Consider the following 25,970-nt stretch of genomic DNA (forward strand, 5'->3'; position numbering starts at 1 on the left):
GCAAGAGCTACTAACAGTGAGCGGAAATTTCACTGATATTTCATTTACCTGAGTGTTTATTTATCCTGTATCTCACATTTTTATCTGAAGTAAATTGTTATTCATGTTAGAATTTGCCTCTCCTTTACCTGTTTGAGTTCTTTTTTATACTGAACCTTGTTATTCTTGTCCTATGTGCATAATTACACTCAACAGTTGTATTATTCCAGTTTTATAACATGCATTTTATTCTCTGAGTATTTAACTTAATTACCATGTGTCTGTTTTATCTAACATTATTCTCATCCAAATTATGTTATTATTTGCGATAACTGTATTATTTTGTATAACACAAATTTTATTCTGAACATGAGGACGGCTTAGTGCAGTTCTGTCCTAGTGCTGTGTAGTGTATTAGCTGATTGTTCTCGTTAACAACTTGGCGACACTGTTCCGACTTCCCGTGAACTGTCAAATGAAATCTGAAGGTGCTCCAACAGTAAAGGAATGTTAATTTCATCAAGAAAATGGAAATAATAGATAAGTGGTTAAAACTAAATATTTAGAAAGATTAATACAGCTGGCAGATCACTATTGTATTTCATACTCACTTTTGCTTGGAAGTCAAATAAGAAATTAAAGATTACTTTACCTCTCCTCCAAAGTTATAGTTCTTTGCATTGAGAAGTCCAACCAGTGTGGTGTATATAGTGCATTTCTCTGGCATTTTAATTGCACAATCAGTAAGAATGCGAAGAATTTTGTTACGAAATGTTGCAAGGTCAGCTTCTAAAACACTGGCCAAACCTTCCAAGTTGCTCTCCAAAGATGATATACTCTAGAAAATTAAACAGGTAAATTAGTATGAGTCATTAACAATATGTTCATATGAAATTGAAAATTATACAATGATAAACAATCACAATAAAAACCCAAATATTCATTTTCTCTCTTTACTATTAATATGTCTTAAGAGTTTCCAAATTTCATGAAGTAATCAACAGTTGTGATTTGTGGTCTTTTTAACTGCCTTAAATCAATTTGGCACTTAAAAGATATAGCAAAGCCTGCTGGCAAACCTACCTCATATTGACTGACAGCTAGTAAACTAGTGGAATGCAGAAGAGGGGTGCGGAGGGAAGGGGCTGCTTTTTGTGACAGACTTGACTGGGAAGTACTGAGACATTATTCAGTGCTCAGGCCGATTAATATGGCAAAATTGAAGGATAAATTACAGATACAATGAAATAACATATATACATTATCATTATAGACCGTTACGCCTTTCAGCGTTAGTCTGCAAGCCTCTGTGAACTTACTAAACGTCGCCACAATCCTCCATTAACAATTAACGCTGTGGCTTCATTTAGTTCTATACCTCTTAAATCATTAGAAACTGAGCCCAACTATCGTCGTCTTGGTCTTAACAGAGTCCATTATTCTCCTAGGTAACCTATCCTCCTCCATTCGTCTTACATGACCCCACCACCGAAGCCGGTTTATGTGTACAGCTTCATCCATCGAGTTTGTTCCTAACTTAGGTTTTATCTCCTCTTTCCAAGTAGTCTCCTCCTGTTTGTACCAGCAATCATTTCTCGCTACTTTCATGTCTGTTATTTCTAACTTATGAACAAGATATCCTGAGTCCACCCAGCTTTTGCTCCCGTAAAGAAAAGTTGGTCTGAAAACCAACCGATGAAAAGATAGTTACAAGTAACAACTCTCATTATAGTTTCCGAGAGCTGACTTCTTTCTTACAAAACACTGTTGATTGCAACTGTGAGCTCACTGCATTAGATTTACCAAACCTTGATTCAATCTCACTTACTATATTACCATCCTGGGAGAACACACAACCTAAATACTGTACTTAAAATGATCAACCTGTTCCAGCTTTGTATCACAAATCTGACATTCAATTCTGTCGAATTTCTTACCTATTGACACCAATTTAGTCTTCGAAAGGCTAATTTTCATACCATACCCATTGCACCTATTTTCAAGTTCCAAGATATTAGACTGCAAGCATCGGCACAATATGTCATTAAGACCAAGTAGTCGGCATAGTCCAGACTGCTTACTATTTTTCCACCTAACTGAATCCCTCCCTGCCACTTTATACCTTTCAGCAGATGATCCATGTAAACTACGAACAGCAAAGGTGAAAGATTACAGCCTTGTCTAACCCATGTAAGTACCCTCACTGCAGCCCAATTGTCAACATAAATCCCTTTGATTTTAATAATCTACACTTAATCCCATAGTCCCCCAGTACTGTGAACATCTTTTCCCTCAGTACCCTGTCATATACTTTCTCTAGACATAAACACAACTGTCTATTCCTTTCGTAACATTTTACAATTACCTGGCATTTACTAAAAATCTGATTCTGACAGCCCCTGTATGGTCTGAAACCAAACTGGTTTTCATCCAACTTCCTCTCAACCACTGATCGCATCCTCCCTTCCAAGTTGCCAGTGAATACGTTGCCTGGTATACTGAACCATATCATAATATGCTTCAATTTATTTATAACAACACTGTGGCATAATTGTATTTAGCGTGCCATATAGTCACGGGACGTGAAGGAAGGAACCCTGGATGGCCGTGAGAACCCCGTATTGCTCCAGAAGGAACAAATTCCTTGAGTTGGAACTGAGCAGCACGCTGTGATTTCAATAACGCAGATCCCTACTATACCGCCAAACCCAAGCGCAGCAACCTGGAGGGGTGAGATTTAAACAAGGGGATGTACAGAACAATTGTCACAGGTTGACCAATTTCTCTTTCCCAGGGCTGGAATCATCTGAATTTCAATCAATTAATTTGTCACTATGCTAATTTGCACAATCTGACATCACACATAATTAAGATCAGAATTATCGAGTACCACTATTTACATAAAATCAGCTTCATGGTCCGTATCGCACTTCAATAGATTCACAATTAAGTATTTATTTTCCACCTAGTCGATACAATGATTGCTTAAGGCAATTTTTAATGGTCAAAAGTGGTACATGTTTCGTATATTATCAACATCTTCAGCCACATAACATTGTTTAGATGAAAAATATATAAAATTGACAAAGTAAAGTAAACCTTTTAAAGGTCACTTCCTCTAAAGCATTACTTTGTCAATTTTATATATTTTTCATCTAAACAATGTTATGTGGCTGAAGATGTTGATAATATACGAAACATGTACCACTTTTGACCATTAAAAATTGCCTTAAGCAATCATTGTATCGACTAGGTGGAAAATAAATAAATACTTAATTGTGAATCTACCACTATTTACTTGTGCTGGATTGAGAGTGGTGCGTATTTACAGCAGCGGCCGTTGACATCTGTATGGCTGTTACAAAGGAAAAAGGTTTGATAGACGAGGCTTTCCCTCGAAGCTAGCGTCCTCTTGAGGCTATAAATTCTGCGGCAAAAAAGGAAGTGCTCTCATTCACTCACTTGATTGCTCACTTGTGTCTCAGTTTGTTTATTCAATTGATACTCACTTGACGTTTGCTCATCGAGTCTCAGTCAGTCATGCACTTAACACCTCATTGTCTTATTAACCCGCTGTTTTGAAACGCCAAGTGTGGCGTGGCATAATTCGCGAGCTTATTAGACATATTTATTGGTGAAACTGATGTCAGACTAATGTACAATCACCGTGAGTTTACTTACAAGAGCTAGTGATGATATAAAATATTTATAAGGTGTACGTGAATTGTGGTAATCAAGATAACAATTAAGTAAAACGTTCCACGTGATCGATACTTTTTTATTATTTAGCCTTCAGCTAAATTTATGTCATTAAAAACTTACAGAACATGTTTCGATTGCTTAGCAATCATCATCAGCTGTTTCGCTGAAAGCTTAGGTGAAAAAGCATAAAATGTTTCATAATTAAAATGTGTTAGAAAGGAACGTTTAAGTGGCAAGGGAGGATGGATGGATGGGGGGGTTGTGTTTGTTAATTAAGATTAAAATTATACAAATTAAAAACTATTCTAAACTAAAAACATCTTTGATTTCATTCGTTGTCACTTGTACTGGTTCATTATTAAGTTCGACAGTTTTCCGTTAATGTTCTTGCACACTTGTCTTGATGGTACAGTGTTCCTTCTTTTTCTAGACCTTTCTTACTGTCCAGTGGAGAATATTATGTAGATTGTTGGTCGAATTGTTCAGTTTTCATTTAGTTGGATAGTTTGGAGTACGATCTGTAACCAGCAGGAAAATGTAACTATTAATTCAAAATTCTTTGAGGGTGTGTTGCCTAAAGAAATTGTTCGCACTGTAAAGATTAAAAACTTACCCCTACCCAATTATTCATTGTACGAATTTTATTCGGAATTATTCAGTCGGGAAGTTTGGTGTACTACCTGAAACCGGTAGGGAAACTTGTTTGTTAATTGAGAAAACCTGAAAATGTGTTTTCTAAAGGAATTATTTATGCTGTGAAAAACTTATTTAAACTTACCCCTGTCCTATTTGGTCTTGTTCCGATGCTTACGTGTTTGTATTTGTCTCTGCCGTCCTTGACCTTGTGTAGTAGCTGTGTGACGAGGACGTTTTGCTGGCTTGGTTTGGAGGGGGAAGGGGAAGTGACGGCGGGTTGTCATTTGTTGTCATGTGCAGGGGGTTGGCTTCTATTTGTGACGTAGCTGCTTTGCGATTGCTTCCTACTTTCGCTGGGCGTATTCGATTGCTTCTAATAATTCCATGTATCTCAATATGTGTTCAAACAAGGGATTTCTTTGTTCGTTTGTTTCATTTAAATTTTTTTCCTCATTAAACAACTTATCCAGAAATATATGTATACTTTCCAAATTATTCATTAGACTTCCTTTATTTAGTCTTTTGATGATGGCAAGATCCTGGTTGATATTTGTAAATTTGTGGCCTGTCTCTTTCATATGTTCGCCCACTGCTGAAAAGTATCGATCAGGTGGAACGTTTTACTTAATTGTTATCTTGATTACAATATCGATACGGAATGAAGTGGATAGTATGTAATTGTGGTGATAACGTGTGTGAGTTGTATAAGATATAACCCATGTCAAGGACTGATTACAACAAGGCTGGTTCCCTTTAATTAGTGCCGCACAGATGGGACTAATTTCTGCACGGAGGCTATAGTCAATAGCAGGCGAACACTAAGGCTGTAGTCGTGTGTATGATCACGCTAAGCGGTGAAGTAGATGTTCTGACGTAACTTCACAATTCCAGATACGACCAGGATCAAGCAGACGACAACCATGAACTATCCAGGCATCGAGCAGTGGACCTTCAGCCCTGTGCTGTGTGCCGTCATCACGGGCTAGGCACGCATGACATAGTGGTCGTGTGATTTGTCGCCAGTGGTGAAGTTGCTGCTAAGTTGAGTTATTTTGTTTAAGCATCTGAAGTAATATTTTGACGCACTAGTCAGGTCACTCTCGTACAAGCAAGTTAATTTTTAAATGTAAACCAGAGTGGCATTTGTTTTGTTGATTGTAATAAAATTAAATACGTTCAGGGGCCTGTTCCACCAACGAACTTTGCAACTTTTCACTTTGCAATTTTCAGTTCTGATTTTGTTCCACCATCACTTTTCAGATTTAGCTTGCAAAGTGAAAAGTTAGGAATCTTTTCACGTTTGAAGCCTGTTATGTTCCTCCATTGGTACAGAAATGCAAAGTGCAAGTAATGAAGTGAAAAGTTTTCAGAAATTTTGCAAAGAGATGATTCTCTTCTCAGTTGTTAATTAACAAGTATGTACACTAGTTTCTCGGCCTAGAATTTGGTTTAGGATATAAACATGTTATAAGGAGAGCTTTTGTTATCATTAAGTGAGGACAGTGATGAAGAATCCAACAAGAGAACATACAAAGACAGGATTAATTTTCATAACCTCACTTTGACGGAATTTCACAAGTGTTTTCGTGTTATCCCATTACAGACTGACTATATTCTTGGAATGATTGGTCATTTATTGAAACCTGCAACAAAAAGAAGCCAATCCCTTTCCGAAAAGGAACAAATTCTGATATGCTTACATTAGTTAGGAAATGGTGCCCAGCTGCACGCTGTGGCAGCAATGCAAGGGACATCAAAATCAACTGTTTGCAGAACTGTTAGTGAAGTCGTAGATGCTATAGTAAATGTAATATTTCCTAACATAGTACGTTGGCCTGATAATCCACATAATATAGCGACGGAATTTCTAATGAAGGGTGGCTTTCCTTCTGTGTGTGGATGTGTTGACGGTACTCTTGTTAATATTAATGCTCCTACTGAGCACAAGTAGATTTATGTTAATAGACATGGGCATCATTCTCTCAATATTATGGTGATTAGTGGCGCAGACTTGACCTTCTACAGTGCTAATGCTAGTTAGCCGGGTAGTATGCACGATTCCAGGTTCTTAAGAAACAGTGCGTATGTAGACGTTTTGACTCCGGTTGGAGGCCGTTCCCAGGAGCAGTTATATTAGGTGACAGTGCCTATGGACTAAAGGAGTGGCTGATATCCCCTCTTAATAGAAATCCAGACGATGCTGCTGAGCAACGATTTAACAACACACATAAATTGACATGGCGTATTGTTGAGAACAGTTTTAAAGGAACGTTTTCCCTGCTTAAACCACTTACGAATATGTTCAAGAAAAGTGGGAAAGATGGTTTTAGCGTGTATTGCATTGCATAATATTGCACGTAAGGTTGGAAGAGAAAATGAAGAAGACTTACTTACCTTAATGGATGAAAATGGAGACCCCAATCCTGGAAACGATGAGGCACCCGATTTAGACGCCGTTGCTAAACTCAATTCGTTGTTGAGATATTTCATTAACTGAACTGAACAATACTATCTGTTTCTAAGTTAATAACGTTCATTTTTATTTACTATACTATATTTCTACTAATCTACATACAATAAACATGTTACTATGAAATTTAAGTTCAAATCAATCACTCGGTACTTTCAATGGCTATGTATTCTATGCATTCATCTGTAGTATAGACAAAATTCTGCGAAGCAGAAGCTGCAATATCACTAGTAAATTCTGAAGGTGGTATCTCCAATTTCCTTTCCAACTTCAGAGTTTGCAAACTTCCTGTGGTAAATTTCCACATGGAGAAGTTCCTGCCTTAGTTTTTTTGTCACCGTATCTTCTTCAATGTTAGCAATAGGACATGGGGAATTTGACAGCTCTCAGACGGTTGAAGCGCTGGCCTTCTGACCCTAACGTGGCAGGTTTGATCCTGGCTCAGTCCTGTGGTATTTGAAGGTGCTCAAATACGTCAGCCTCATGTCGGTAGATTTACTGGCACGTAAGAGATCTTCTGCGGGACTAAATTCCGGCACCTCAGCGTCTCCGAAAACCGTTAAAAAGTAGTTAGTAGGATGTAAAGCAAATAACATTATTATTTATTAATTCGACAGCTTCCTTTTCTTTCTCCTCGGTGTATTTTGTAGGTTTTCGCTACTGGGAAGTTCAGCAGGAGTTGGTATTGGCTCCACGGTCGCTTGATCTTCCATGTAGCTTTTTGGAAGATTCGACCCATCTAAAACGGCCGAATCTTTCTGTAGGAAGTCAAAGATAGCAGCATCCACCTCATCCAATTGCTTATCTTTCGCTCGTTCACTTCCAGTTTTCTTGGCATTATCTATTTTTGCCTAAAAGTAAGAATTTAATGCTTCAGACGTGATATATAGGTAAGAGGAAATCATTACATATATTCTTCAATCACTTCTACATTACAATTTTATGTAACATGCTGCATCGACATATGTGAGTTTATACAAATTAATTTAAGCGATATATTCTCGATTAATGCATTTAATGAAAATGTAAACATTTACTTACTAGTGCACGACATTTCCATAATCCAAATAGATTATCCCTCGAGTACGTCCAAGATTTTTTGGCTCCAGCTAATTGCAAAGACTGATCTTTCTTTAGAACTTCAGTCCAAGCGGATCGCTTGTCATCATGTGATAGGTTATTTTTGAACATGCCAAAAAGAATGTCCCGTTTCTTCTTGACAACTTCTAACACTGCTAGCTTCTTGTAATTTTCTTTCTTTCCCATGATCAAAACTTTAAAACTGCCAATACCACAATTATCGTCTAATTCACTGTGAAAAATAAAGTATTAAAATCATGGAGTATTATACAGTTTGACCATGGAATAAACATGATCGGTTTACTCATACGCAAAGACTTTTCACTTTGCAAAGAAATTGAAAAGTAATACCTACATTATGGTGGAACAGAAAGACTTTGCACTTTGCAAGAATTGAAAAGTGCAAAGTTGCAAAGTGCGTTTGTGGAACAGGCCCCAGGGCTGCATGCATGTCAAGCTAAGTGTTGTATATCAATTAGATGGGAATAAGGGCCAAAATAGGTTAGATATAGGTGTGTGCATCAGTTATTAGGATTTTATTCCTGTACGAGTTGATTTTAGAGAGTTGTTAGGCAGATTCTTCATCAATACCTAATGGGCTGTACGCCATCAACGTCTCGATATTGAACGGATTAGACAACAGACAGCATAGGTTAGGATGTTTCTATGCATGACGCATGAATTTTCAGTTGTGAGGAGACGTAATGGGAGAGTTTTCAATGTTGGAAGTAGAATAGGGTCTTCAAATGTGGTGGCAGGCAAATGCATTAATGTAGCAGTCATTGAACTAAGGATCCTTATATGTGAGGCGGTTAAGATATAGTCTATTATGGATCTGGTACTCCTAGCCTCCCATGTATAGCAGTGAATAGCCTTATGCTTGAAGAATGTATTTGTAACTGCTAAACCCATACTAGCACAGAAGTCCAGCAAACTCTTGCCATTTTCATTAGTTTCCATATCTTCCCCACATTTACCAATCCCCCTTTCGTATCCTTCAATTCTATTTTCAACTCTTGCATTGAAATCGCCCATTAACACTATCCTATCCCTGCTGTTGAATGAGTATGCCACTGAATGCAACATAAAACTTGTCAACTTCATCCTCATCTGCACCCTCACATGGTGAATACACTGAGACAATTCTCGCCCTAATTTCTCCAACCACCAAATCTACCAACATCATCCGCTGACTTATGTGCCTAACAGAAGCTATGCTGTGTGCAATAGTATAACCTGATGAACAGTCCTACCCCATACTCTGCCCTTCCCTTTTTTAACACCTGTCAAGTACACTTTATAATCTATCTCTTCCTCGTTATCTCCCCTTACCCGAATATCACTGACTCCTAGTACATCCAGATGTATCCTCTTTGTTGACTCAGCCAGTTCTACTTTCTTTCTTCCATAAGCCCCATTAATATTGATAACTGCCCATCAAATTCCATTTCCTTCACCAAGTTGTTTCAAGGAGCCCTTGCCTGTCAAATGAGAATAGGACTCCATTACTCACATAGATCCGAGGCTTGCTTAAAATGTACTGAGCTCGGTAAATTTATGATGCAGGATGCTACAAATCTTACACATAGACCAAGTGATGATCTCTCCTCTAATGGCTTAGGGACCACTGTGGAATGTAGTCCTAGCCACCTGAGCACATGGAGGGCCACGACTCAGAATATGTCTGAGATGCCCACTCCCATTCCATAGCAACTGGTATTCCGTCTTTCAGGACCACTTACTATGCCATGTAGCCATTGCTCATGGTTCACGAACTAGGACAGACTACAGTAACACACAACATGAAACATTTAAATAATTGCCCTCATAATTTTTATTTCATTATGTGACACATATGGCAATCTGACCAAATGCCCATGGCGCCGGCTGTCTGGAAGGAACGCTAAGCAAGGGTCTTTCTGTTTTGAGAGAAAGGAATGGCAGTCATTGTTTCAAGCCAGGAGGGATGACCTCGACAAAGTTACATTTGAAGCCTAAGAGAAATGGGGAAAGACAATAGAAACAATACCGGGCACACTACCTGACACCCGGTGTGAGGTTAGTGTGGGATGAACCTAAGCCGATTGGTGCAGACAATGAGTGCCTACATTTTCAAGTGAATGAAATCGACAAGCTATACCAATGTCTCAAGTATTATTACAATATTCAAATGTAACTTTGTCGAGGTCATCCCTCCTGGCTTGAAACAATGACTGCCATTCCTTTCTCTCAAAACAGAAAGACCCTTGCTTAGCGTTCCTTCCAGACAGCCGGCGCCATGGGCAATATTAAAATAAGCTATACCAATCCAATGCAATGATAGCATCATCATAATGTTTATAGATAACTGCAATGGGGGGGACTTGGTGCCCCAATCGAGGCTGAGATGAGAGAATGTGAATTAATAAACTCTAATGTAAGGTAAGAGAGTGTCTTTTGGTCTTTCACCTCCAGTACGTCTTTCGAGTTTGGGAGCCTTTTGTATCTTCAGTTTACATATGTACGTAAGTCTTTAAGTCTCATGTTGTGTTGTCTCGTTTAGCCATTAAGAGGCAAATTTCATCATCTATCCATGGTTTAGGAGCTCTGGAACCTTCTCCCCTACGCACTGGGGCGTGCCAATCGTAGATTTGCGTTACTAGGTTATTAAATGTTGAGACCCGTAGTTTCCCATTTTCACACCAGGCAAATGCTGGGGCTGTGCCTTAAATACGGCCAGGGTCGCTTCCTTCCAACTCCTAGGCCTTTCCTATCCCATCGTCGCCATAAGACCTATCTGTGTCAGTGCGACGTAAAGCCCCTAGCAAATAAAAATTTTAAAAATGTTGAGACCACTTCCTCTACATTATCGGCACGATTTATCTATATCCATGGCCGGAAAGAACATCATCTAATTTATCTGCGTCAATTCGTCTGAGGTCCCTGAATGGCAATATTTTCGTCCTTGGTTTCGGGCTTTGTAAATGGTAGGACAGGTAGATTATGTCATGTCCAGATAGTCCCAGGGCTGATGTTTGTTGTCTATGTTCGTTGAATTGTTTGTTATTATTAGATCGAGAAGTGCGTGACTGCAATTAGTGTGGTGGGTTGATCCGAGGGGTAAAACTGTCATGTTGCATGCTTCGCAAATATTACAAAACTGTCAATTTAAAGCTGCGGTACTGTCTAACAAATTTGTGATAAAGTCTCCCATTATAATAATGTGTGCATAGTATGACAGAAGGTTTAAAATTTCAGTCTCAAGGTCAGTCAAATATCCTACTTCTGGAGGCTTGTAAACCACTCCCAGCAAGCATTTTGTTATAAACAGTGTTATCTCTACAAACAAAAACTCCAGTTTAAGTTCATACTGTGAAGGTGAATGGCTAATTACTTGAGGTCCCTGGCAATATAAACAGCCACCCCTCCACCGCCTTTACCCTTGCGGTCATTTCGTAGAAGGACGTACCCATCCATGTCAACAGCTGAGCTTGGGCATTTGCTGCTCAGCCATATTTGAGACGTAAGAACTGCATGGAACTGGCACAAAGAAAATAGGTTATGCATTTTATCTATGCGCGTTTGGGAGAGCAAAGACTGCACATTACAGCGACAAACATTACGAGTTCTTGGAAATTGTTTCACGGTTTACTTCACGATAGTAGTGGCTGAAAGAGGACCTGGGTTTGCTCTAGCAGCTATGTGTGTGAAGGGTGCGGTTAACGGAACAGGGGCATAAGGGGATAGAATTTAAGGAATGCGCTTAGGCCTGCTGTCGTCAGAAGCATGTCCTTGTGTTAAAAGTTATGCCAACTTCGGAACAGAAAATTAAAACTAAAACAGAACTAACGACAGGACTACGGTTAAATACAGTTCAAGCAATAGTGATTACTGTACAAATAAAATACAATGCGAAACTAATAACAATAACAGAACACACTACAGACAAATTATATAAGGTAAATCGCACAAACGAGTCTAATATTAAATTAGAGCGTTCTAACTAGGAATGTTATACTTGGAAAACAGATACCTGATGTAGTAAAAGATGTGATAGGAAGTGTGTTATATGTGAGAGAGAAGAAAGAAAAAGTGAAAGTTAACTGTAGTGTATTCCTACTATGAAAGCAAGGGAAGAAAATATTTCGGTACTCGCATTAAAAGCGAATGTAGTTCTGTATTGATGTGGTGATGGGTAGCGATGTTTGCAAATTACAATCTAGGAACATCACACATGGAGTTGATACGACGCCCTGTACCATCTGCCAACTTAATTAAGACATCCCCGTGATCAGTCCAAGTGTTCCTCAGCCCATGAATTGCTAGATGAGTTGCAGTCATGTCTTCCCGTAGTGTAGTAGATGTTCCTTTTAGTTGGCGCTTCCGTGTGAAAACCTCTTGTCTGGAACGGAAGGACGTCAACTTCACAACGATGGGCCTAGGTTTTCCAAGCACCTTTGGTCCTACCCTGTGGCTCCTGCCAATGTTGATTGATGTTTGTTGTTTAAAGATGTCTAACATCGAGGTAATCGGCCCCTAATGGTACGAAATGAAGTGATAACTTAAAAGTCCAAAATCCTCCAGTGGCCAGAATTCAAAGCGTGAGGATGAAGAATGAATGGACGGATATGAATTTAAAACGATCAGTGGATCCCACCCACAGTGCATCACACGCACAGAAGTTGGCACAAAACAATAGTATTACTGACCAAGGGACTGCTTCTATAGCACGATGCTGAATCGATTATGCTTATAGTCGAATCAGGTCCAAAATCCATGTCATCGGCCCCTCATAATGGTATTATCATTAGGAAAGTAGAACCATGCTATGTGTAATGTTGCGGTACTAATCAAAAGTAGTGAAGACTCGCGGTATTCCACACATTATGGTACTATTCACAGGTAGTGTAATGCACACATGTAACACACACCTATGGTGCTTCGCACATTGTGGCGCTATTTACAGGCAACGCAAACCTATGGCGTTCTTCACGTAAGTGGACTAACCACAGGGACTTGTACTATCCCGTGAAATTCCTCACATAGTGGGAACTGAGCATAGGTAAGGCAGAACCATGGTGTCGCTCATATAGGCGTACGAATCACAGGTACTGTAGGACCCACCTCCTGATTCACACGCTGTTGCTACTAATAACAAACGTATTGCGTACCTAACATAGTGGTAGTACGCGCAACTAAATGTGACCCATGGTGTTCCCCGCGTGATGGTACTAATTACAAGTAGTCTCATGGTTCTAATTGGATCATCCCTTGGTGGTCCCATTTAGTCGCCTCTTACGACAGGCAGGGGATATCGTGGGTGAATTCTTTGTCTGCGTCCCCCACCCACAGGGGTGGTGTGCGTGTTTGGTCTGCAAGATGTATTTTATTTCCCTCAAGTCCACTTGCAAGCCGGTTAGGACCCTCTATCCGCCACCTGGGACGCGCCACGTGGGAGTATCACCTCTTCCCCTGCTACGTCAGCGCAGTAGGTTCGTGGCCAGCCAATGTTAGTTTTGGTTACCTTGGCCTCCAATTCATTGCAGAGGCTCACAACAATGTCATCTGTGTTCACACCCTCACTTTCAGCAATACCAAACAAACGTAAACTTGACCTCCTTTGGTACTGTTCCAGGGAGTCACACTTTGCCTCAACTTCTTCCTTGAGATGTTTTATTTATCTTTCATGGCACTCGAGTTTTTTGTTTAGTTCATTCACCAATTCGGCATTGAACTGGAAAGGCGTAGGAGTAGGAAGGAAATGACCGTGGCCTTAATTAACTTACAGCCCCAGCATTTGCCTGGTGTGAAAATGGGAAACCACGGGAAACCATCTTCAGGGCTGCCGACAGTTGGGCTCGAACCCATTATCTCCTGAATACTGACCACACTTAAGAGACTGCAGCTATCGATCTCACTCTCTGCTATCTCGAACTTTTTCAAAGATGACTGCCTAGTTCCACCTCCTTTTAAAACCATAATCACCAGTACCATCACCATATAAATCAATTCTTGTTAATAATCATTTTAGGTCAATATTGTCATCGTAGAGCATGTTTTTAATTAAGCTAGTTACACTTCTCAAACTTCGCAAATATTCGTTTTATGGATAAACGATTCCAAATAACCGTTCTTTTACCATGCATGTTTGTATGTTTTGGCCTTTTTAGGAGAAAATTAACGCATAATGCATATTTTGAAAGAGTTTGGATTTAATAGTGAATATTTGGATGTTTAATATAGCATAATATGACTTTTCTTCTGACTTCGACCCATACATAATGTTAACTTGCATGATAGTGTCCTTTGTGAATGTTGGTGTGCAGAATTTGGAAACGTTTTTCCACGTTATACAATATGTCTATTGCTGAGAGACAGAGGGAATATATTCCTGACATCCTATGTTACAACCAAAGTTAGTATTTACAGTAGAGGTCCTATAATTCAATTAAGCCAACATTTTCTTATGTGTTGCTTGAGTGTAAGCTGGAAGGCCCCAGGTAGATTTCTGTAATTCTTACGAATAAGTTGTCCTATTTATACATTGCTATAAATTGAACCTTAAATTGTGCATTACTCATCAACGGTTAATTTTTTCTTCTATGTGAGACGAACGAAACAAAGCTTGTGTCACACTTCTGTGATGCCGCGTTACTGAGATAGAAGCTTAGAAACCTTGGTTATGCACTGAACCCTCTTCCGTTGTTATCCTGAAATTTCCTACCCAGAACTCTCACTCATCACACGTCTTTGTAGAGGACATTCAAAAGTATCTGCAATCATCGCACGGAGAAGTAGCTGCAGCAGCTTGAGATAGATGATATAGATGTTGATTCCCATAGGGAATCTCAAATATTTCTCCTGAATGAGCAAATTTATAATACCAATAAAAATGGTCCGTTATTGGACATTATAAATTTTCTAGCTAAATCATTCCTGGTTGCCAGCGTTTCGCCCCCGTGTGCTAGGTACCAACTGATGAGCCCAACTGAGCACACGGGGGGGCAAAACGCTGGCAATCAGGAATGAGTTAGCTGGAAAATTTAGAATGTCCAATAACCGACTATTTATATTGGTATTATAGCTAGAGATAGGTCGAACAAAGTGATCCATTCAAACCCTAACTTTGAATTCAAGCTTATATAAGCCGTATTGTGGTGCAAATGCAGAAGACGTATACTTTGACCTCACTTTTTCCCAAGTATCTTCATTTAAATATGCAACTGTCACTTCTTGTGATGTAGAAAGATCATTTTCTGTGTTTAAGAATATGCTGCGGATAAACTGATGAGCTTATATCAAGACAATATGGAGATATTATGGTAGTTGTTGTACAATGTTTTAAAAGGAACTGAAATTTGATAGGGCATATTTTCCAGTTTATTGTGCATGTTTTGCCATATGATAGTGCATGAATGCGTATTTTGAGATTTGATAGCACACGGAAATCCAGGCTCTAGTCATCACAAAGTGACTGAATTGTCCAGGTGCAGTAAATGAAGGCTCTCCCCTTTAGATTCAGGTATCCTAGATATTTTCTGCCAGGATTTTTAATCACTCAAACCCTCGAGCTTGAAGTAACTGTTTTATTAGGTCCATTCCTTGATATCAAATTCTTTCTCTTATCTGCCATTTTTTATATGCCTTCTTTTTTACACTTACAAGCTATCCTCGTTACATCATTCATCATGGGTATGTTTTTTTCCCATTTTTAGGTATAAAATGTTGTTCCAATTTAATATTTTTTAGGTATTCTGTATGTCAACCAATTTTTTCAATATCCATAACATTCTTCATAACTTTTCACTGATTATAACCACACACTTCTATGTAATTTTTTGATTCTGAAGGCTTTCCTTTCCACCCTTATCCATTTGCACAAAAACTTCAATTTTTGTGTCAGATATAGTAATAATTCACTAGCGGACCACCAGCTAGAATGTGTGGACAGTTTTCCTCACCTTGGAAGAGTAATCTCCCTAAAGGAAATTACAAACACAGTGCAAGAGGGATCAGAATTCTACCAACAAGTAAGAACACTTTTATGGGATGACATGATTCCAAAACCGGCCAATACCAACATTGACCTAAGGTATTGAAGCATGCACCCTCACAAGAAAAGATTCATCACGACTGCAAGCATCAAAGATAAAATTTCTTAGATCCACCATCCAGAAGACCCAGATGGTCAAGTTAAGAAATGAGGAGGTGAGGAAAGGAGCCGGAATAAAGACATCCCTCTTAGACCAAAACGGCACATCCAGACTACGGTGGTACGGGCATGTGATGAGGATGGAGCCTACAAGAACAGCCAGAATAAACTTGGAAAGACAAGTGGAGGGGAAAAGACCTGCAGGAAGACCTAAAACCCGATGGATGTACATGATCAAGGTTCATCTAGTTACCAGAGGATGGACAGTGGACGATGTTCTCCATGACCAGTTGTATGTGGACAGGAAGAAGTGGAAGAGACTCGGTATTAGTTCAGCCCGTGGGCCACCATATTTGTAATGTTAGAAGTAGGCGGAATTAGTGAAATCTTACTTGGAGAGCGTCTCAGAGGAGAGATGTGTTCGTTGCAATGTCCAGGAACCCACCTCCCCACCCCTAGAAGCACATTTACTTTTATAACCTAATTAAGATTATTACACGCCATTTTCAGTTTTGAAGTAGCTACTTGCATTCCTATTGGCCAATGTAAAGTGGCACATGATCTCCTTCCCGTCAAGAATGTTGCCACAATCTCTGACCAACCGCAGCACAATAAAAGCACAAGTAAGTGTAGCAATACGAATCTAGGGGCCTAAGGCTGCTTTGCGGCTTCTAACCGCCCAGAACAATGGTCTCCTCCACGGCCAGAATCCTAACCGTCCAGATCAATCGTCTTGTCTAGATCCTATCCTAACCGCATACGAAACTAGGGGCCTAAGGCCGCTTCTAACCGCCCAGACCAATGGTCTTGTCCACGGCAAGAATCCTAACTGCCCAGACCATTGGTCTTCTCCATAGTAAGAATCCTAACCGTCCCGATCAATCGTCTTGTCCACATCCTATCCTAATCCTAACCGTCCACTCCGCAAAAATGGGGAACAATCGAAGCATAGTTTCTAAGTACATAGGTTGGCAGCCTTGAGCACTACTGCAGAACATCCTTTCCGAGAAGGCCGCGAGCGAGTAAACAAACGACAGTCATTTCGCGTCTGTGTGAATGGGGCCCACGGGCTGAACTTACGATAGAGACTCATTAACAGTAGGCCCAGCCGGGAAACTGGAACTGTAGGCCTACAATGATGACAATGATATAGTAATAATTCACTGCATATCAGATACCAGTTAGTATCATGGAAAATCCCAAGAATATCCATACAATTCCTAATGTATCCTAAATTCAAGGTCAGTTATAATACAGCGTACTTTACCATTCAACTTCCTCACAATTTCTTACCAACTGGCTTCATATCTACGAAATAGCAAGCAGTCCTGTAATTCTGTGTAACTTAGTGTTGTGATCATACCCAGTTTAATGTGCAATCCAAACCAGGGTTGCCTATGATAGTGGCCTTTACCCAGTCCTTCTCCAGCTGCCACAGCACTGGCCAAGCAACAGTGGAATCCCCAACTTGGTCTCTCTAGGTTAAATGAGGAAGACAGGTAAATGAACAGCTATCACATGCTCGGTTCAAAGTAACCAGACCAAGCCAGCCTAGTTAAGTTCGCGTTTTGCTGCTAGGCTGCATATAGTTCACAACTTGCTCTGTTAAATTTTAAGGTTACACCTTGCACAGGAGCTCAATATATTAATTTGTACTGAAAAATGGAACAGGTGTAGGTCTAAGCAGATTTCCTTAATGGAAACACAGGCAAAAATTGCAACATTTCCTAAACAAATATGCATTTAAGAGACAAAACAATAACATGAAAAAGTATAATTCATTTGCATTTCATTCCAAAAAGGAAAAAATATCAGTCAACATAAGGGAATTAGTATTTTATACATAAGAAAATCTGCTCTTTGCTGATGTTCTGGTTAGCTTTCCAATGTTCGAACTTGGTGTCAAACTGTTGCACTCCTATGAATACCAGTGAGATGCCCTCTTAAAGTCGTGGTTTGGTCAGTTTCACTAAAGAAAGTACGATGTAGCCGAATTCAGTTCAACTGAACATCTTGAAGGTTCAATTAGCAAGTTTGAACAGGGGACTTTCACAGTATTATGAGAACCAGCCAAGAAGAATGTTACTAGGGAGGATACACTGCATAACCCTCAATAATATGAATTGTTTACTAGTTTAACTACATAGCATACTTGAGGTGATAAAAAAGTTAACTTGTTGGCTGGGGTACAGCTAATAATTTTTATCTACATACCTTTTCACCAACCCTTAATATCAGAGATTCTAATCTATCTTCAATCTCCTGATTTTCTGAAACACGGCGTCTTTTTCTGTAGGCTCGTTCTATAAGAGAAACACAAGATGATAGTCACACAGTTCAAATAATGAGATATAAATCATCTGACATACATAAATTTACAAACAAACAAAAATTCTCACTACTTTCCGAACCTTTTGCATTATGAAGGAAAATATACCGAATCGCCGCAATAAAATGATATTACGATAGCATTAATATTACAAGGAATGGATGTGAGGAAGGATACTAATGCACATCACAAAATGAATATATTTAGTAGTTGGTAAGCGAGATTACTTAACCTTACTTACCATAGCCATCGTCATCATCATGCACCCTTCTTCTGCTCATTGTAAACAAAAACACAAACCTCGAGTTAACAAACTTATCAACACGTCTACGTGCACCCACACGAGATAGTTAAGCTACACCGCCGATCCTATACGTCAACCACGTCAACTATCGGCGATTTTCCATCATAACCAAACAAGTAACGTGAAGGATTCTCCTGCTCCCTGCGCTATCCCTCAGCGTTTCTGTCTGACGGATGGCGGTATTCAGGCTTTTTGCTTTTAGCGCTATCTTTAAGTGACACAATGAAGCTCCGAGGAAAATGGTACCATGAGAAACTTATTTTGTTGCCAAGTTTTTGTGGGAAATGAGCGGAATTCATCAAGACTTTTAAGAGTAAAAATGAGTTGACACTATGAAGAAGTCGTATAATCAGATTTCAGATGTGAGAAACGAAAGCGTCGAAGGAGCAAGACGACTTTTCAGGTATTCTTTGATAAGGTTATACACCTGACTTTTGGTTAGGTGCTTGAAAGATGGTTATTTGGTGCCTTATCCCATCTGTATAATTTTGGAGATTCTGAACACTGTTGAAAAATATAGCAGAAAATTGTAAATATGAGTGCATGTTGTGCAATTCGTTTTTTTTTTTTTTTTTAAATTCACTACCTAACACATTTCACAATTTCATCTTGAAAATAACAGGTGTTCATTTTTCAGTTTCTCTAGCATATGTGACCGAAATGTGTGATTATTTTCTTCAGTGTACGGTGAAATAGTGTGCATTAACCTTATTTCTAGGTAAGTTTTACAAGTACCATGTCTGTGTACAATTATTGATGAAGTCCTATGTAACGTTGGCTCAGAGTACATATTTAATATTAAGTTACTGGGTTTACTTCAGTCTCTATCATACTCTTTACTCATTTTTATACTTCAGTAACCGTACTCCTTCTGTCACTACTAGTGATAATTTATAATTATATTTTATATAGAGAATACTGTCGAGTTTGACTATATACACTCATCAAAAAAGTTAAGCATAGGCCTTATAATTTACCAGATTCTGTTGTGTTGAGGTGGAACGAGTATCATATTACTTGATGTGGAACTCTGTACGGTAAATACAATAACATACATTTCTCAATAACTGTGGACCCAGCATGAAAAAGGAAACGCATGTTAGGCCTACATGACTAAATTAACAAATTGAGGAAAATTATTGCTATATTCTTCATTGTTAAGTTCTTTTCTGTATTTAAGGACTGTCCATGCCACATGCAGTTCTGTACTTGACTTTCGCACTTCTGTTCCTTTTCACATGTTAACAATTAATAAGAATTTTATTGCAGCCAATGGCCATATAAGTAAATACAATCTCTTTCTACTTATTGTCACCAAGTTTGTTTGCACTTTTAATTGTCATGTCCATTAGTCATTGGCAAGCTGGGTGATCGTTTGTTGCCTACGCTTGCACTGTAAGGCATGATATTTCTCGTAGTGTTGGTCACAGAGTCTGCACACGCAATCCGGGCCTGGTTCATGGTAATTCAAGGTCTGGCATACTTTATGATGAAACCCATGTATATCAAACCTTGTGACTGTATGCCGTAAGTCATATCCTGTGCGTGTCCATGCACGGTTGATCGTGGCGTCTGTCCGGTAGAAATCCATCCCAATATCTGTTATTTTTTCTTTCACTTCTTGTAAGAGTTCCCAATAACTTTTTGTGGATGATAGCAGTAGGTGAAGTCTTATATCGTGCACTAAAAACGTTTCCCTCGCCAATACATAGACGAGTTGAGATGGAGTGTATTTCGAGACGCTTAGAACTCGCTTGAGGAACCTCGCTTTCAGACTTTCCAATTCTTGTAGTTGTTTCTTCGTGAGGAACTCCCATATTAACTCCAGACCATATGTGCCTATAGGCATAACCTTTATTATGAAAAGTTGCATGGCTGTCTCCAGGGACAGGCCTGGTAGCTTCTTGATGTCATTGATGTTTCCTTTCAAGGTTATACATTTCATAGTTGGTTCCATATTGGGTTAAGATTACACATAAAATAAATACAAAATTTTTTAATCCACCTTGTCAATACTTGACAAACATGCGATGTTTACAAAAACATTACAATGTGCTATTACAAGGTAGTAGTTTCGCTCCTATAAGGACCATCATCAGCCTAGCTAGGCACTGTCCATACTAGCACTAGGTATGGTGCTGAGGCTTTCAGATGTTCATTAAAAATTCCATCTGGACCTGCAGCTCTATGCTTTTTTGGTGCCTCAATAACCTTCTTTACTTTAGCTATTGAGAAGGGTGTGCACTGTTCTATTTCATCATTTGTAATGGTTGTAGGTGTTGTGTTATTGTAGAATAGTGTCCCAAACCTCCATCGGTATGTGGTTGGAAAGCGTGATTGTCTTGTGCGGAGTGCTTTATACAGATCTTCTTCAATTTGCTCTATTAGTTCAAGATTTTGCCTTTCCTCGTATTCAACTCTATTTTGTTTTATTAGAAATTTATATTCCTTTCTAGCATTCTGACAGTCTGCTAGGTCAGTTATCTCCCTAGTCTGCCTTGCTTTTCTTAGTTTCTCCAAAGTTAGCTGTCTGTGTTTGGTAACAATCTCTGTCAAACCATTTTTTCGCACTAACTGTGATTGTTGTACATTCACTGTCGCTCGTTTGATGTAGTTCTCTATTAGGGGTAATGCCGCATCTATTTCTCCTTCTCTGATTTCCCTCAGTATTTCTTGTATTACTCCAATATGATCCTCCAAGATATTAGTGTCTATTGTTCTCTTAGCCCCTTTTTGTTCATTCTGTATCATCTTGTAAGTTTTTACATCTTAATTCTGTAATCACTGGTATATGTTTCCGCATTACCGAGCCGTCTGTATACTTTTAGTAAGTTTTGTGTCTTTGCTTCAAATCCTCGTATTAGCACTAAATCAATTGCACTCCCACCATTGTGACATAGGTATGTCTGCATGTGAACAATTAAAATAATAGTGTGAACTGGAGAGAAAACCTGCAAATCTTTAATTGGAGGTGTACGAAGGCAGTTTTGATGATGATGATGTTGATGGTGCTTGTTGTCTCTACATCTAGGTCATTGGTATAGGCTCCTGAGGCAGTTTTTGTGGTGGTGGTGATTTTTGTCTAATGATTTCTGCCTATTTTGTAAGTTGTGAATATCATGATTACATCTTTAAGAAAAACAATATTGCCGGGCTGAGTGGCTCAGACGGTTAAGGCGCTGGCCTTCTAACCCCAACTTGGCAGGTTCGATCCTTGCTCAGTCCGGTGGTATTTGAAGGTGCTCAAATACGACAGCCCCGTGTCGGTAGATTTACTGGCATGTAAAAGAACTCCTGCGGGACTAAATTCCGGCACCTCGGCGTCTCCGAAGACCTTAAAAAGTAGTTAGTGGGGCGTAAAACAAATAACATTAATTATTTATTAGAAAAACAATAGGAGAAAAATTAATGAGATAAAGTGAAATAGGAATAATTTAGAAATAAATATCATTTACTTTGCAATCTGTGCTCGACTGCACATTGACTTTTTCCTCCGTAACTTGCAACGGGCTTAAATCTCGCTATGCTCTTTTCCCTTTTATCCTTTATTGTACTTTTGACAACACTAGTCCTGCAGCAGTTAATTTAAATTTAGTGTCCATTGTTGTTTTAACAAGGAAATTCTGAACTGTACAGATGTTACAGTCTTTTCTTCCACGCATGAGTAGCTATGACTGATAACGTGATGCTGCTACCACAAAGATTATAGAAAAAAAAATAAAGGCTACGATTGGTCTTATGTATTGGGCATGTGTACACAAATCAAGACATTTAAACCTGGGGGACCTATGCATTATAGATGGGACTGTGTTGAAGCTTTTCGCCTTACAATGTCCCGTTACATTATATTTTATTATTTCATGTCCATATTGGTAAAGTTCACGATTGTAAAATGGGGATAATTTCACCTAATCAATACTGCTTATTAAAAGTTCAATTTATTTATGCTTAAAAACACACTATTTTCATTACCAGTTTTGATCTATATCGATCATCATCAGCTGCATTAAGAACATGAGATAAAGCAACATGTACAAATCATTGGCCATTACTCAGTTTAACCCTTAAACTGTGTTGTGGGGTCATTTATGATACCGCTGGACTAACTTGCTCTTATAACAGGAAGTAGTTTTGTTGGTAGTCGCTGTACCTTCCTGCCTTTGTGTCGTTTAACTATTGCCAGGCTAGCAAGGTTCTGCTCAGTTTAGTTTGTTTTCTAACAGTGTGATAATCATGAGTGGTGCCACATTCGACCCCATGACGCAATTTATGTTCTAAATGTTGTCGTGCGTGTTTATTCATTGCAATAACTTTTGTGAATGACTGAAGGAGTGTGTGGGGAGGTTATGCGATGGCGTCTGTCAGATAAGCCCTTGTTTCAGTTCTGGACCCGAAGTTTTGGAAATTATTGAAAATGAATTAAATATTGTCCTCGAAAATAGTGATAATAGTGATCGCGATGATGAAGATCCTTATTTTAATTCTATACGTGATTCTGCATCTGAGGAAGAGTTTGACTCAAATGAGGAGAGTACACCAAATACACTAGAAACTTTGCAATCACTCTGTGGTGAGTCATTAGCTGTATATGGCAGGTATAGGCCTAAATGGTCTACTGTTGAATCATATTGTAACGTGTGATCGCCTGCACATAATATTGTAATTAAAGTACGAACAATAAAGGGAAGAGCTAAACAGCTGGGCGATTCTTGTTCACCGCTTGATATATGGGGTTGTTTATTTTCAGAAGAAATGGTAGAAGAGGTCGTGTTGTGGATAAAAGAGAAGCTTACAACTTACAGACTGAGATACTCTAATACAAAAAGAATGGAAATGAGAGATACAAACAGTACTGAAAGAAAAGCATTGTTTGGCCTGCTTTACCTTGCAGCTATTTTTAAGTCATGCATATTTTTGCAACTGACAGCACCCAGGTTATTTGACAAAATGGTGAACAATTCCCAGGAATGCTATAACGTGGGATCTCATGCCTGTGTGGATGAGATATTGGTCAGTTTTCGAGGTTTTCGAGGTTTCGAGCAAAATATGGACTCAAAATTATGATCTTGTGTTATGCACCAACTATTTCCTAAATGGGTACATATATGTGGGGAAGGACAGCGGTGGGGTTTTGATTGAGCTCAGAGGAGAAAAAGCTGCAAAAGCCGACGCAATGTGTCATTCATCTTGCAAAGGTAATCACCAGATCAAACCATAACATAACTAGACAATTATTTCAGTTCAGCAGAGTTAGTTTCAGAACTGAACAAAATGAAACTAACCTACGTTGGAACAATCAAGAAAACAAAAAAAGAGATAATGCCAGAATTTCTTCCCAACAGGAGTCAACCGGTTGGTTCATCAAATTTGGATTCACCAAACACATCCCATTGCTCTCCCACGTGCTGCAAAAGGGCAAGGCCGTAACTATGGTATCAAGTAATAATCGTGCAATAAACAAGGACCCTGAATTGGGCAAAGGAGAGATGATATCATTTTACAATAACACTAAGCCCGCTGTCACACAGGGCATCGAACGATCAAGAGCGACCAACTGGCATCGAGTACTAACGACTAAATTAATTTACCTTGTCACACTGCTCATCGATCGAGAGGGATCGACTGCACGGAAACAGCTGATACTCCCGCCCAGTACCGTACAGATGTATTCATATTCACGAGAGAAAAAGAATGTGTTGTGAAAGCGATAATTCGGGTGGAAATATGATTCTAACCTATGAATATATTAGGAGAAAGGAAAGAACCAGACGATCGCAGTGGACAAGGTAAAGAGCCATGGAGAATTCCACCAAAGTGTGCCTTCGTTGTGGAATGACGAAGAAAAATTCAGGAACTAGTACCGAATGTTCATCAATAATTACGGTATAAGGAATTAGAGGAAAAAATGTAGTCACTAATAAATATCAGGCAAACAAATTACAGGAAAAGTATAAGTTCTGATGAAAGGCTGACTATCGTTAAATTCAATATTCACAACGATTTTTTTAGGTTTAAAGTCAGAAGTGATGTTCACCTCCGAAACAACTACTGTATGTCCGTGGCAAAATATATCAAATAAAGGATTAGTGGCAGGTACATTTCTTTGCATTCTGTAGGATTCTAATAAAGTATTGATAAAAAAGGACTGAAAACTGTTATATAGCCTACATCAGTTTGAATTCATAATTTGAAGGTGCTACAATGAACAGTGGAAATATATTTATTTAGGCCTACAGGTTTCTGGACTTTGGTGACTCATACAGATTTAGGATTGCTCACAATACATCAGTGGATTTGTTCCTATTATATGTGATGCCATTCATAGAGCACTACAGCCAGAATTCTTGACAGGGTGAAAGTTCCAACAAAAGCCTCACAACAGTGGCTCGTTGTACTTCAAATATAAGACTAATACCATTTATGCTTATTTGTTTTAATGATGCTGGATCTTGGAGCATAATTACTGTCTTTTCAAATGATATTTTGAGGTGTTTATTAGATGGAGGTTAACAGCTTTTTTTTTTTTTTCCATACCACTTGGTGAGATCCCACCTACCAAAATAATAGACATATCAAGAAATGCTTCGAGTCAAAATTTACATTACCTAATGCAGAAATAGTGTGTCAAGTTTCATTACAATCCTGTAAATAATTTTGAAAGAAAGAAAAATGCACATATGCTCTGAATATTGTGAAAATGATAAAAGTATTGGAGTTCCTTACACTGTTTCTCTCCCTCATGATCGTCTGCAAATCTCTTGTTGCCTCTCCTCTTCTTTGTTATTGTGCCATGTTCAGAATAGTATCATATTGCTTTCATGACAAAGATGTTGCTGAATTTCTGTAGGCCCTACTGTGTTTTGTGCAAAGAATCCAGGTCCATATCCAAACTTTGCAAGAATAACAATCCTGTCTTAATTTATATCATTGAAGACTACAGCAGCTTCAAAAGCAGCTAATTTTACCAAATGGCTGTGAAGAAAGGTTGTCTATGGACATCTCTTCCAAAGTAAATTCTCTTTAGGGTTCTGTGTATTCACATATGTGTACATTTCTTGAGGAGTTCAGGTGAGGCTAGTGCTCTACACTAGCTTAATAACTATAGGAAAAGCTTCTGGAATATTGTTCTAATAAGTATGTTGGCAGTGTAATAGACTGATACTTGTCACAACTACATGTAAATTACACACAAGGTCTTGTTTATTACCCTCATCACTAAGCATAAAGTACTGTCTCCCCAAACTTCGCACTGGGAAGCTGCTCTAATTGCTCACTTGACAATAATAAACCAATTAATATAAATCCTGCACTTCCATCCAAGTTACTGGTAAACTCCTTG

General features: G+C 38.8%; 2 protein-coding genes across 2 annotated transcripts in view; one reads left to right on the forward strand and one right to left on the reverse strand.

The window, feature by feature from the left end:
- Cbp80 (Nuclear cap-binding protein subunit 1) overlaps positions 1–18,785 on the reverse strand; it is a 191,935-nt gene extending 173,150 nt beyond the window's left edge. The window contains exons 1-3 of the mRNA XM_067137981.2: positions 18,569–18,785; positions 18,213–18,301; positions 632–817 (exon numbers count right to left, since the gene is read on the reverse strand). Of these exons, the coding sequence (XP_066994082.1) occupies positions 632–817; positions 18,213–18,301; positions 18,569–18,608 (315 nt within the window). The 5' untranslated portion in view covers positions 18,609–18,785. The remainder of the gene's footprint in view (positions 1–631; positions 818–18,212; positions 18,302–18,568) is intronic.
- An 80-nt stretch (positions 18,786–18,865) lies between these two features.
- Positions 18,866–25,970, forward strand: part of Smg5 (Smg5 nonsense mediated mRNA decay factor) — a 358,955-nt gene continuing 351,850 nt past the window's right edge. Inside the window, exon 1 of the mRNA XM_067137979.2 lies at positions 18,866–19,034. Within this exon, the coding sequence (XP_066994080.2) occupies positions 18,964–19,034 (71 nt within the window). The 5' untranslated portion in view covers positions 18,866–18,963. The remainder of the gene's footprint in view (positions 19,035–25,970) is intronic.

This window comes from Anabrus simplex, chromosome 1, assembly GCF_040414725.1.
Source record: "Anabrus simplex isolate iqAnaSimp1 chromosome 1, ASM4041472v1, whole genome shotgun sequence".
NCBI classification, from domain to species: Eukaryota; Metazoa; Arthropoda; class Insecta; order Orthoptera; family Tettigoniidae; genus Anabrus; species Anabrus simplex.